Source organism: Chiloscyllium plagiosum, chromosome 6, assembly GCF_004010195.1.
Source record: "Chiloscyllium plagiosum isolate BGI_BamShark_2017 chromosome 6, ASM401019v2, whole genome shotgun sequence".
Lineage (NCBI taxonomy): Eukaryota > Metazoa > Chordata > Chondrichthyes > Orectolobiformes > Hemiscylliidae > Chiloscyllium > Chiloscyllium plagiosum.
Window position 1 is genome coordinate 67966977 of NC_057715.1, and position 14898 is coordinate 67981874.

General features: G+C 38.7%; 1 protein-coding gene across 4 annotated transcripts in view; it reads right to left on the reverse strand.

Moving 5' to 3' along the window:
• Positions 1-1272: 1272 nt before the first annotated feature.
• tgfbrap1 (transforming growth factor, beta receptor associated protein 1) overlaps positions 1273-14898 on the reverse strand; it is a 60250-nt gene continuing 46624 nt past the window's right edge. For all 4 annotated transcript variants that reach the window (XM_043691747.1, XM_043691750.1, XM_043691748.1 and 1 more), the window contains exons 8-12: positions 9499-9642; positions 7402-7545; positions 6079-6238; positions 4713-5146; positions 1273-2486 (exon numbers count right to left, since the gene is read on the reverse strand). In XM_043691747.1, coding sequence (XP_043547682.1) covers positions 2298-2486; positions 4713-5146; positions 6079-6238; positions 7402-7545; positions 9499-9642 — 1071 coding nt within the window. In that variant the 3' untranslated portion in view covers positions 1273-2297. The remainder of the gene's footprint in view (positions 2487-4712; positions 5147-6078; positions 6239-7401; positions 7546-9498; positions 9643-14898) is intronic.

The window sequence follows — 14898 nt, forward strand, 5'->3', positions numbered from 1 at the left end:
GAAGAGGCAGGCATAGCTGGGGCCTATGTGGGTGCCCATGGCTACTCCTTTGGTTTGGAGGAAGTGGGAGGATTGGAAAGAGAAGTTGTTCAGGGTGAGGACCAGTTCAGTCAGTCGAAGGAGGGTGTCAGTGGAAGGGTACTGGTTGGTTCGGCGGGAAAGGAAGAAGCGGAGGGCTTTGAGGCCTTTGTGATGGGGGATGGAGGTGTTCAGGGACTGGACGTCCATGGTGAAGATAAGGGGTTGGGGGCCGGGGAAGCGAAAATCATGGAGGAGGTGGAGGGCGTGGGTGGTGTCCCGAACGTAGGTGGGGAGTTCTTGGACTAAGGGGGACAGGACCGTGTCAAGATATGCCGAAGTGAGTTCGGTGGGGCAGGAGCAGGCTGAGACAATGGGTCGGCCGGGTCAGTCAGGTTTGTGGATTTTGGGCAGGAGATAGAAACGGGCGGTGCGGGGTTGTGGGACTATGAGGTTGGAAGCAGTAGATGGGAGATCCCCTGAGGTGATGAGGTTATGGATGGTCTGGGAGATGGTGGTTTGGTGCACACAACTACCAAATCACAGAAACAGTAAATGGACATCTGTGATTCAATAGTAAACATGCATTTTGGTTCAGTTTTCCACATTTAACAACATTGTTTAAATTTATTAAAATCTTCAAACACAGTTACTTGCTATTTGAAGCAAATGATTTTGTTTTCTTTTTAAAATCTGATACAATTCACAAATTGTAAAAATGTGCACTTTGGTAGAAACAATTTACATCATACTTTAGGAAGTGTCCTCAAGTTAGTAAAGAATTGTAAGTCACCACTGATATTACTTTTTAAAGTGTCAAAGATATCAAAGAAACTTCAATTGAAATCAGAGGTGTTAATGAAGATTTGATATGGAAGAAATACCATAAATAAAGTGCAAATATTGATCTAATTTTTATAGATTGGTAAGCAAGATGTTCAAGACACATTTTCAAACAGTTCAAAAAGACATGACCAGGGCAAAATGAAACCTGAACATATCTTTCACTCAATATTTTTAAAACATCTTCTGCAAATAGTGATACAGATCAATCAGAAAAGGTTCCATGTGACCTGGATGAAAGCTTTCTTTATAAACAAGATTTGTAAATTAAATGCTTTCTATAAAAGCATTATTAGTTGAAGATGGAATATTACTTAAACAAAACGCAGTGTTAAGAGCTAATTGAGTTACAGCATGTTAACAAATGAACAGTAACATTGATAAATATATGATTGTGGATTAAACAGATACTTAACAGGATGAAAGTGGATATTTATTCTCATTTTCATAGATTTGAAAGTCAAACATTTTGCTTCATGAAAATTGCTTTTATGTTTCAAGATCGTTTAGATAAACCAGTATTCTTAAAGTAGCCAAAACATTCTTGCCAAATTCAATAGAATTACTGAAATTAAAATCTATTCAATCAGCTTCTTAGTCTAACCTCCCAATTCTTTCCCTTTAAAATTTTGTGGAAATTTCATGCATACGTCATGAATATACAGATTCACAAACTTGGCATATCAGAGACCAGACATTAATTTGCTCTCTTGGATCCTTTCTGTTCCCCTTCCCTCACCAGCACTCACTGACAGCCTGTAATCCATTATCACTGGTGGAAAAGTCATATCCATCTCAAATCTGAAGGAAAGTATAGTGCTTATAAATTCATTACGTAAAACAGCTGGTTAGGTCCAAGTCATAGATACACATAGGACATCATCCATTAGCATGTCAACGAACTGTCAGATTTTGAAATATATACATACTGGCCCAAGTGAGAGACAAATCCATTGCTCATACCTAAAAGTTATTCAGAATTATCGGACCAAAGTCTATTACAGATGCTCAGATGATCCAAGACTCTGAGTTTTTCTCAGAGCAGCAGGAACAGCCTATACATATACAATGGAAGGCAAATGTTCAAGGGATAAAGTATGATACTTGCACATTCACTGGACAACATTCCCAAATCGTCCAGTACAGAACAACGGTCTTTGTCAATAAGCAGGGCCAGGTTTTCGGACAGTGTTTTCTGCATGTTGCAAACTACAGCAAATAGCATCATCCTTAGTGATGGAGAATTTTAGAAGTTCCGGTAATGCTTGGCTGCATTTACTTTGTAAATCACTGCTACCTACTGGAAAGTTCTAGATGATGCAAACTGGTTTCTTTTTCTTCTTCTTTCTTGATTAGCAGCATACTCCTCTTCCCTATAGTGATCTTCAACAAGATAATCTTTCAAGTGACGAACCCACCATGTCAAGGCCACTATTTCATGACTGATTTCTGCGACTGGCAAAGTTCTGATCAGTAGCAGGCAGGCTCTGGTATTTTGTAGCACACTGGATATGAGCAAGACGGCCGTCTGGATATCGCACAAAGACTGGTTCTGTGAAAAAACCCTGGCATATTTGGCAGACTTTTTTATCTGAAAGTGTAATAATGTTTCCTCTTGATTTTACCTGAATAGTGTGGAGTAGAAAGCAAAAACACGGGACTATTTTTGAGTTCACCTTGGTTTAAGATCTTAAAAACTTGCATTAAATAGATATTTACCAACCTAATGATACAGAATATTGCAAGACACCTTGCATAAGTTATAACTGACAGAAAAAAAAACTTTTTATATTGTACTGTACAAAACAAGTATAGTGGGACATGATCTTTGTCAATCATATCCTGAATTTTGAAACATGACTTTTTGGGTCCTGCCATTTGGAAGTTTCGACTTAACCCTTGATAAAAGCTCCTCGACTCACCACCTGGTTTATATATCTATCTTGTGGCTGACAGAAAAAGAATAAAAACATATTTTTGCAACATAAAAGGTGAAGCCAGAGGTAGTTCTTTAACAGACAGCATTTAATACTTTGCTCCCAGTGAAAATTTATCTTGGGAACATAGTGAGAAATTTCTTAATGCCTAATGTATACTCCATGCAGAGGTAAAGTCAAGATAAGACTGGTGCCCAGAGAGACAGAGAGTGTGGATACTTGATTAACAATCTAATGTTGCACTTATACAGTGAATGTTGTTAATTCTTCAACTTAATGAGACAAATTTATTTTGAACAGTTTCAACATTGCATCCTCAATGACTAATCAGATTTCTCTCAGAACCCAAGATGGACAAGACATTGTGATGGGGCATAAAGAATTGGTCACTGACTAAAAGTACACCTTTGGACAATTTATTTTGACTAATCTCTTATCCATCAAAACTCTAATTATACAGGCCCAGCTGAAAAACCTTCAGAGGGTAAAACTCCTGTGCCATTATCAGTCAAGTGGATCTTTTCTGAACTGTTTCAAGTTAACTTCTTTTAAAAAAAAGACTAAAATTGTATACTTTTTATACCAGCCTTCCGAATGACTTGTAGCACCTACATACTAACCTTCAGCAATTCATACATTAAGATACTCATCTCCTCTATGCCTTAAACTTGTGCAATCTCTGTCCATTTAAACAATATGTTGCTTTTTTTTATTCTTATTGCTAGTGGACAAGTTCACTTTCCCACATAATACTCTATCTGCCAAATATTTGCCCATACATTTAAAACATATCTATATCCCTTTTAGGGTGACTATGTCCTCTTCACACCTTACTTTCCTACCTACCTTTGTATCATCAGCAAGTTTACGAACCGGACATTTAATCCCTTCATTCAAGTCACTTGTATAGATTTGCAAATAATTGAAAGCAGAATTCTGATCCAGTCATTTGCTACTTGTCATATGTGCTACCCAAAATGAACCCATTAAGTGATAGGATTAGACATGAAACCATGGTAGTGGCTTGAATAAAAGAGATGTTGGAAAGTAATCCATGAGGGTAGAGTTTAATAAGGAAAGTTGTTGTGATCCATAGGCCAAGCTCCTGTCAATGCAATCATCAACTTTAAAAGATGGGGAATGACAAAACTTTTTCTTGCAAGTGGTTGGTCACTGTTCAAAAATGTGCAGAGGACTTGTAATTACTGATCTGCTGGCAGAATCCAGTCAGGCAGTGGTTGAAAGGGTCAGCAAAAAAGGAAGGAGTTTGGCAAGATTAAACTAAGCTCTTTGGGAACATCTACAAAACATTGCCTTACAAATAGAATGTTACTGAAATTCTCAATTACATTAAATCCTAATCACTATGGAAGAGCATAAGATAAAGATGAATATTTATACATAACCAGCAGATATTAAAGTTTTTAGTTATTATCTTAATATAGAAATGTAAATACAAATTTAGAATAGCTCTACTTGTAATGCTCAATTGTTTTTTAAACTTAATCTAATATAGGGCGTCACGATGGCTCAGTGGTTAGCACTGCTGCCTCACAGCACCAAAGGACGCAGGTTTGAGTCCCACCTCTGGCGACTGTCTGTGTGGAGTTTGCACGTTCTCCTCATGTCTGCGTGGGTTTCCTCCAGGTGCTCCTGTTTCTTCCCACAATCCAAAGATGTGGAGGTTAGGTGTATTGGTCATACTAAATTGCCCGTAGTGTTAGGTGCATTAGTCAGGGGTAAATATATGGTAAGGGAATGGGTCTGGGTGGGTTACTCTTTGAGGATCGGTGTGGACTTGTTGGGCTAAAGGGCCTGTTTCCATACTGTAGGGAATTTAATCTAATTTAATATGGAAAATTGAAAACAAATGAAATTTAAGTGTACGGCTTCATTCTACAAAAAGCTACCCACCTTTGCATATTTATAATTTAAGTTTTCAGATCTTGCCAAGCCTGATGTAAGTTCTGCTGTGCACTTCGAATGAAAGCTCCCTCTTATTGCCCTGGTTAGGAATGGTGAAAGCAGTTGAATTGACCAATTATCAGGGACCTGCTGTAAAACTCGAACTGCATCAAATTCAACAGCGTAGTTATTTAGAAGGTCCACACCAGCCATTGCTAACACATCGCTGGTGACACCTGGCTGCAGGTAAAGTGCTAACAACATGTGAAAGAGCCTCTGCCGACATGTAAAATCTTTTCCGTCAGAATTCCACAAACAGTAGTCCTCAGCTGCTTGGAAATCCTTTAACTTGTGAACTAGTATTTCAAGAGCTTTCTCATGTTCTTCCAGTTTTCCATGTAATATTGCACATTCCATATAGAGATCAGTATCTTTAATTTTACCTGTGGGAGGCAAAGGGGATAATAAATATTAATCTCTTCATTAGAAGATAAACACTAGTTTCTGCCTTTATAGTGGCAAAGTGTAAAGCAATTTTTCAACCACTATGAATACATAGAGATGCCTACAAGCCAGATACACACACTTTGCAATAAAATACTTTACTGCTGGCAGTAGCCTCATAAAAATCCAATAGATGAGACCACAGTGTGCAGAGGTTTCTCTTATTCAAGAATTTTCTATTTTAAGTTTATTCTTTTCATGGGATGTGGGTATTGCCCATCCCCAATGTTTTGCTAGACTATTTTAGGGACAATCATGCCAGAACTTCCACAGCAGAACTTACAACAACTATGCTGCTGTGGGTCAGCAGTCACATGTGTCAAGACCAGATAAGGTTGGCAAATTTCCTTCTCTACAGAACATTTGTGAACCAGATGGGTTTTTACAACAATCGAATGATTCTTTCACAGTCACCATTACAAAGACTAGCTTTTAATTTCAGATTTATTACATTTAAGTTCTATCACACTGGTAGGATTTGATCCCACATTCCCAGAGAATTTAACTCACAAAAGAAACTTTATGTCAGTCTATATTAACCAATATAGAGTTACTTGCTGGCCTTTCAGCATAAGCATCAGTTAACTATCAACAGAACAGCTCACCACTGAAGGCAAGCAAAACCAAAACAAATTGCATCTTTGGTTTGAAAATCAAGGAAGGGCTTATGCCAACATACTGAGATAAAGCTAGACTTACAATGGAATAAACAAGGATGGACAAAGCCATTTTTCTCCTTTTTACGTAATGAATACACAGGATATGAACATATATTCATTTTCAAGTGAATAATGTAAGCTTAAATATTATAGATTTTACTTTGCACTGCTTTCAGGTATTAAATTTATGACAATATGATGGCAAGATTTACCTAGCAAAAGATGAACTCTATAGAGATTAGAGTGTTGAAGCAGGTTCTTGAGACTGCGACGAGCTGAAATTAGTTCTTCTGAAATGCTACCTGACTGGGGATGCAATTCTAGAACTTTATCCAAGTACAGAACAGCCAAATGAGTGTGGTACTTTTCCTTCTGTAGATGCAAATAAATCAAGGATAGTTCAATCCAATGATTAAAAATAAAAAAAACAGGGAATAAAGATTTAACAGAAACTGGATAAAGGGCTTGAGAGCTATCAATTAGCTAGATAGAACACAGTCTTTTCTGATCCTATACGTTCTTATATGCTTATCAAACCAGCTTTAGACAACTTGAACTGCAGCCATGGCAACCAAGAATGGCTATTTAATACAAAGAGACATCTCTGGAAATACAATATGAATGAAACAAAAATATATAAGTGATTGAATAGATAGTTTAATCAATTGGTTCTACAACAACTTCAAACAAAAAACAAAAAGGACACAAGGACTCCAATTCAAACTACTGAATGGAATACAGCAAGCTTTATTTTAACTGGCACCTCAAAAAACCAACAAAAGTTACATATCTCACATACTGGAGGTTTAATGTATTATCGCGATATCAGTAGTCAGTCGAGGGTGCAAGTAAGGCAACTCTCTGCTGGTAAGTTTTACTTATGGCAAGGTTGTATTATTAAAGTGATTTATGCTATAAGTATAACAGCAATGTATGTATCCCCTGCATTAAGTTTCTATTACTTAGAGTGTGTTTTTACTTAGATTACGTGGACCTCTTGACCAACCAAAATATTTGGTCAACCGGCACACGCCTGGTACTATAGGTGTCGATTTGTTGTACTTCAAATTAATGTTATAAATGTTTTTACAGGGTGGAATAATGAAGGCGATCCATTTAAGTGTTTTAATAGTTGGCTGCTGTGGTGAGATGCAGGGAGGTAAGAGCTTGAGACTATGACCTTTCATGATGCATGAGCTAAGCAGAGTCAAGTGGTCTTTCGCTTCTGAAAATTTATTTTTAGTTAGCTACGTTAAAAAGGTAATTTCAAATGTTAAGTTTCTAAAGAAATGTACTCCACTAAAAGTTATTTCAGTAGTGATGACTGCTCAATATGGCATAGGCTAACTGTACTATTCAGCATTGTATTGAGTGTTTGCATAGTTTAAAGGCTCCAGTACAAACACAGTTACACGTGTTTTGTGAAATCTAGGTTTTTCCCACAGAAAGAACATTTAAGACCCACATTTATGCATTGCAATATTTTTCAATTTCCAAGCTGTAAGTTCAAATTACAAGGTTTGCTGAAAGCTCACCTGAATATTTCTATCAAATACCAAGTGTTCCAAGTACATGACAACAGCTTTCTTATACTTGTGAAGGTAGTTGACAATGTCATCTGGATTCATATTTGTCTGGTTTTCATCTAAGGGTCGCCTTGTGAAAATTTGTACACCAACCTACATCAGAACAGCAAAATGTTAGGTATATCACTGCAGGGATTTCCAATTTACTTCAGCCTGAACATTTTACAACTATGGGAGAAAGATAAACCACTCTGCCTGTCCATTACTTGTTCACAGAAACCATGTATGTTCTTAGCTAAACAGAGCATACGCATTGCACCTCAATTTGACCACAACCAGCTCAGGAACTAAACAGCAAAACAAGACATTACCTAAACAGCTTCCAGACTGAAGGAATACACTCCTTAGATGATGTGATAAAAGATTTTCCACCTCACAATAGTATCACTGCTCCTGCAGCCCCAACGGCATCCCCAGTCTCCTCAGGTGCTGAAGCTCCACAAAGCTTACCTAGACTGAGCTGCACCCAGATACATGACAAGAATGCACACCACCCTGCAGACCCATTGAAATGAGGATACTGGACATTAGCACCTGCTCTAGCAGAGGAACGGAACCTCCTGTCACAATTATTACCTGATTGTTACTACCAGACAACCGACTGTTTTCCATTGAATGTACTTTAATTCATATTGTTTTGTAATTAACATTACAAAACTGTAACACTATAAAAACTGTCTGTATTTGCAGCTCAGAGAAGAGAATCCTTGACTTAATATGCAGAGTGTCTGTTCTGTACCAGTCCCGTCAATTTCTCTTCCCCAGGATATCATGAGAAATAAATCAGTATTCCTCAATTTCACAAGATCTGTGTGATCTCTATTTGTAATTCTTCGACAATAACTGATTTATCACAAGACACAAGCTTGGGAATTTCTCAATTACACAAAATAAATACAAGCCTAAAATTACTTGACAGATGTGTTTGCAGGGAATAAGGAAGCCTTCTATCTCTCCTCATCAAGCCCAATGTATTTGGCTAAAGAAAATTTAGAGGAGAAAGTGAGGTCTGCAGATGCTGGAGATCAAAGTTGAAACTTTATTGCTGGAACAGCACAGCAGGTCAGGCAGCATCCAGGGAACAGGAGATTCGACGTTTCGGGCACAGGCCCTTCTTCAGGAATGAGCAGAGAGTGTTCAGCAGGAGAAGATAAAAGGTAGGGAGGAGGGACTTGGAGGAGGGGAGTTGGAAATGTCTTCTTCTTGACCTCTCCGCCTCCACCCTACTCCGACCTATCACCCTCACCTTGACCTCTTTCCACCTATCAAATTTCCAAAGCCCCTCCTCCAAGTCCCTCCTCCCTACCTTTTATCTTCTCCTGCTGAACACTCTCTGCTCATTCCTGAAGAAGGGCCTGTGCCCGAAACGTCGAATCTCCTGTTCCCTGGATGCTGCCTGACCTGCTGTGCTGTTCCAGCAATAAAGTTTCAACTAAAGAAAATTTAGGAACAGCCTTCATTGATAGTTGCAGGTTCCATACCCCACTGTTTGTCTATCTAGCTCAGGTATATACTAATCGGCAATTTGTTCAGCTAAAGGAGTTTTTTTTTTAAAAAGGAAACATTTTCATAGATCTATTCAGCACCAATTCTGAAGCTGGTTGGTACTTCATGATAAATGCTTTAATTCATCAAAAGTGATTTTTATTTTTAAAAACGCCATACCTGTATAAAACAGATTCATGAGATCAAAACAATTTTTCAGTTTATAAACAATTTTTAAAAATCTTTTCAGTCTCTATACCCTGCAGCCAAACTAACCTCCACCATTTTGTTTAATAGACTATTGATGCTCATAATTACAATGAATAAATATAACTGAATATTGTCAAATAAAAGTAATTCAGAAATCAACAGCATTTTATCTGGAAAATAATTTCCCATGTTACTATCAAAATAAAGTTGTGCTCGTTAACGATTATGAGGTGCCTGTGCTTTATACATTCTACAAAGAAATTTCCAGATGAGGCCAAATTGCCAAATAGTAATAATGAACATTTAAGACAACACATGTAGCACTGCATCCACGAGACAAAAACAACAAACCTCTTCATTTTTCTGCAAGGCCCAGTCTGCATACTTCCATACCAGTTCATGGTTAGAGCAGAAACTGAGAAAATCCACAATATACTCAAAAAGATCTGAACGGGTTGTATCCTGGAGCTGTCCTTCAACTATCTTCACCCATAACTATTAGAAACAAAAAGCAAAAAACAACAATTTTTGTATAAGTGCCCCAAATGATCAGAAATATCTAATAAATATCAAGTGTAAGAGATTGAGAGAGTTTTGAAATAGAAACGTAGTTAAGGCAATGAAGTCTGCAACCCATATTCTAGCAAACATAGTGTTGTCCAAATAAAGCAAGGTGTTAGGTTATAAACTGAAAAGTCTTTACCATGGGCACAGTCAACACATAAATGTACTAAAGTGCCATGTCAGCTCCACTCTTAAAAAGACCACTGGTGCTGAACAATATTGCAGCATCTAAGAGGACAGAATCTAACAGCATTGAAAACCATTAATGTCCTGTAGTTAACTAATGGCCAAATGGTTGAAGTTGTTAAAGTAAATGGGAGGAATAAAGTCCCTTAATCTTAAGCACCTCAAATTTCTTTAATGTAACTTAAACAGAGCAAACTAGGTGGTTACCTTGCCAAACTCTTGTGCTGTTCACAACTATGGCTCATGCTCTTTCACATTTGTCAATTCAGTTACAGGTGTTTAACCTCTGCTTTTTGCCCTTCTTCACTCCTCCAATTGAGCTCAATACAGATTTCAGGAGTGGCATTTCAACGAGCATTCCCCTCTCCTGCCAATACCACACCAACACTTGCTTGATTTCCTTTTACAAATTCTGCAGCTGCAATTTCTAGTTTTGTCAAAGGACTTACACTTCAAATGCCAATACAGCCATTCTTTACAAAGGATGATGGAAGTGTCGGTATTGGACTGGGATGGACAAAGTCAGAAGTCACACAATACCAGAAATTACTCCACTTAACAAAGGAGCAGTGCTCCAAAAGTTTGTGATTTCAAGTAAACCTGTTGGACCATAACCCTGTGTTGTGTGACTTAATTCGTTACAAAGTTAACTTCTTTGCCTAACAAATGTCTGACATTTTCTGATTTTGTTTGCGATTTGTAATGTCTCTGTTCAACATTCTTTGCTCAAACAAAATGTTTGCTCATTATCCCTAGGATTTTAATAAATATAATTTATGATTGAATGCCAAAATTCAACCAATTGAAACAATTTAACAAGGGGAAATGGATGCTGATTGGTTGACAATTTCCTGGCAATTCAAATAACATGCAAGGCTTGAACATAGAATCCCGATAGTGTATAAGCATGCCCTTTGGCCCAACAAGTCCACACGAACCCACCGAAGGTTAACCCACATTTATGTGTTGACTGTGCCTTACCATGTTATCCTACATTTATATATTTCTTTTATTTGCAGAGAAGGCGGTCCCTGCATATGAATGTATTTAATTTCTACCAAGTGTAAACATTAAGCTAGCAGGTTCATTCTTTTACTATGCATCAGTGGCATAGTGGTAGCACTGCTGCCAGGGTCCCAGGTTCGATTCCAGCCTCGGGTGACTGTCTGTGTGGAGTTTGCACATTCTTCTCGTGTCTGCGTGGGTTTCCTCCGGGTTCTCCAGTTTCCTCCCACAATCCAAAGATGTGCAGGTCAGGCGAATTGGCCACATTAAATTGCCCATAGTGTTAGGTGCATTTGTCAGAGAGAAGTGGGACTCGGAGGGTTGGTGTGGACTAATTTGGGCCGAAGGGCCTGTTTCCACACTGTAGGAAATCTAATCTAACCTAATCAGCCAAACAAGTCATACTTTCCACTAACTGGCTGTTACCAATCAGCACTCTCCTCTCATGCATTACAAATTCTGGTGTTCTCCTTGAATTTGTATTTTTGCAAAATGTATTCATGAATCCAAGATGAAAAACTGATAAAGTGTGTGTTTTTGAGCAAAACATTTTTTTTGAATTACCAAGGAGTTCCGGGAGCTAACAATTCACCATTGCTTACTCCATAGCAATGCCTCATTTGATTGACCAACCATTATAATCTTAAAATATACTGGAAGGATTCTGAATGCATCACTGTACGGAAGTGCTAGTAATATCAGGATTGGGTTTGTCTTAACTGTAATAAATTTATTACGACTTTTAAATTACTTGCAATGGCACCACAGCCACTGCACAAATTTAAAAAAATTCTTCCACATGATAATAGAGGCATGATTATCTGCTCAATGCTTATCACTTCCATCCATGGATGGCTTCATTGTGTCCTGCCCATCAAAGCATCTCATTAAACATCAATAATCACAGTATTGTAATCACAACATCTCTCAATCCTGTTCCTCCAGTGGCTTGAAGGTTAAGACTTCAACCCTTCTGATTCAGCTTAGAGGCTCAATCCTCAACCTGAGCGGAGTTATTTGATTCTAACTACATTGTAAGCAAAAAGGTACATTTATACCAAACTTACTTCAATTACAAAAAGGAAGGAAGGGTGGGGAGAAAATAGAGTGAAAATTAACACAATAGGATTATGCACTGATGAAAAACAAAATCACTGATGCAGTTAATTCAAACTGTTCTCAGAAGTAAAATGACTCTATAATAAAGTTAGGATTTCATTTGATTGAGATTAAAATAAACTTCAATTCAAAATTGAAGACAACAAAAATCAGCAGCAACCATCTAGTTTAAAAACCATACATAGTCTGGTTTTATTAACTTGGGCAATAATCGAGAACGTTAACTACTCAATTGTTAAGAGTGCTACAACAATGGCTAAAGAAGGGAAGAATTTATGAAATGCGTTCAAGTATAGCCTCAAGCCAACTGCTGGATCTGTGGCTGGGAAATGAAGTCAGCCAAATGGAGCAAGTATCTGTTGGGGAAGACATGGCTAAATATGAGCATCATAAGGTTTAGACTAGTAATGGAGAACAGCGAGAAACCATCTGAAGTAGAACTTCTAAACTGAAAGACAGCCAACTTAATTAGGATAGGAGGGAAACATGCCAAGGTTAAGTGAAGTGACAGAAAAAACATCAATGGAACAAATGACTGATCTCTAAGAAGAAATATTCCAGGCATCGGCTATAAACACTGCAGCTAGTGTGAAAGCCAAGGCTCCTTAAATGAGAATATGATAAAGCAAAAGGAAAAAAAAATACAATGTATATCAGGCAAATTAGTCAGTCAAGAAACATATACAAATACATTAGATCGTGAGGGATAGGAGATCAAAAACCAAGGAAAGGCTATTGGATTTCTCACTGGATTGCTTTACAGCCAACTGGAGCCACCTAAGGGTATTTCAAGTGAAGTCACTGTTGTAATATAAGAAATGTAGAAAACACAGGCAAAGGGACAATAGAGGGAAGCTAACAAAAAGGGAACTCAAAGGTCTTCTGATAGCATGTAAACAGCAAAGGGACAGATAAATAACATTATGGACAAACAAGTGCAACCCACCCAGACCCATTCCCCTACATTTACCCTTTCAGCTAACACTACAGGCAATTTAGCATGGCCAATTCACCTAACCTGCACATTTTTGGACTGTGGGAGGAAACCGGAGCACCCGGAGGAAACCCACGCAGACGTGGGGAGAATGTGCAAACTCCACACAGACAGTCACCTGAGGCAAGAATTGAACCTGGATCTCTGGCGCTGTGAGGCAGCAGTGCTAACCACTGTGCCACCGTGCCGTGTTGAAATCAGTTAGTTTAAAAAGTGCTTGGAAGAGCAATGACTTTTTCAGTTACTAAGAATTTGCTGGGAGTGGAAGTAGTGACTGTGGAGGTTTTGCAAAAGGTGATTAAGGCCAAGATGCTGGAATTAGCAGACAATCTGGAGTTGGAGCTGCCTCCTTCCTTGACTGCCCAAGGAGGTAATTGAATTTTGCCAGACATGCCATACATGTCAAGTAATTGGAAAACCACAGGCACACCTTTAATACATGTTCCTGCACTTAAGTAACCTTTTACAAGAGTTTTAATTGATTGCATAGGACTCCTACCTAAAACAAAAAGTGGGAATCAGTAATTGTTAGCAATAATGAATGTCTTCTTTGGATTTCCAGAGGTCATTTGATTATGAGTATCACAGATAAAAAGGATTATAGAGGAATTACTCATTTTTTTTTTTAAACTAGACACAGACTAACAACAGAGATACAAACAGATCAAGGATCAAACTTCACATTGAAATTATTCAAAGGAAGTTCTGGAAAACTTAGGAATAAAACAACTCAAATCCAATGCATACTGTCCAGAATTGCAGGGAGTACTAGAAATGTGGCATCAGACATTGAAGATCATGTTGAGGGCTTATGGTCAAGACTATCCAGTTGACTGGGATAAGGAAGTCCTTTGTACTTTTTGCCATCAGAGATGTACCAAATGAATCGACCAAATTCAGTCCATTTGAATTAGATTTTGGGTATTAAGTGAAAGGATCGCTAAAATTGATTAAGGAGAAATTTTTAAGTCATAATTCAGAGACCACATATTTGGATTATGCGTCAAATTTTCAGGAACGATTAAACACAGGGAAGAGTTGGCTAGACAGCATTTCAAAGTATCACAGCATACAATGAAACAGGAAGCAGACACGAAATCAAAACACCTTATCTCTGACAGCAAAATTGCAAGTTTAAGTGTTATTTCCGGTAATAGGTGAATCTTAAAAAGCAAGGTTTAGTGGACCTTATCAAGTCAAAAGGAAATTGAGTAAGGTGAACTGTTTGCTAAGGACTCCGGACAGAAAACTCTCAGCATGTCATGTAGGTATGCTCAAAAGGTATGCCCCAGCTATGCCTGCCTCTTCGTAGGATATATGGAACAGTCCATCTTCCGCAACTACACTGGCCCCACCCTTTCCTCCGCTACATCGATGACTGTATCGGCGCCGCCTCGTGCTCCCACGAGGAGGTTGAACAGTTCATCCACTTCACCAACACCTTCCACCCCGACCTCAAATTCACCTGGACAGTCTCAGATTCTTCCCTCCCCTTCCTCGACCTCTCTATTTCTATCTCAGGCAACCGAATCAACACTGACATCTACTACAAACCGACCAACTCCCACAGCTACCTGGACTACACCTACTCCCACCCTGCCCCCTGTAAAAACGCCATCCCATTCTCCCAATTCCTTCGACCCCGCCGCATCTGCTCCCAGGAGGACCAGTTCAAAATACGTACAACACAGATGGCCTCCTTCTTCAAGGACCACAATTTCCCCCCCGACGTGGTCGACGATGCCCTCCACAGCATCTCTTCCACTTCCCGCTCCTCCGCCCTTGAACCCCGCCCCTCCAACCGCCACCAGGACAGAACCCCACTCGTCCCCACCTACCACCCCACTAACCTCCATGTACAGCGCATCATCCGCCATCATTTC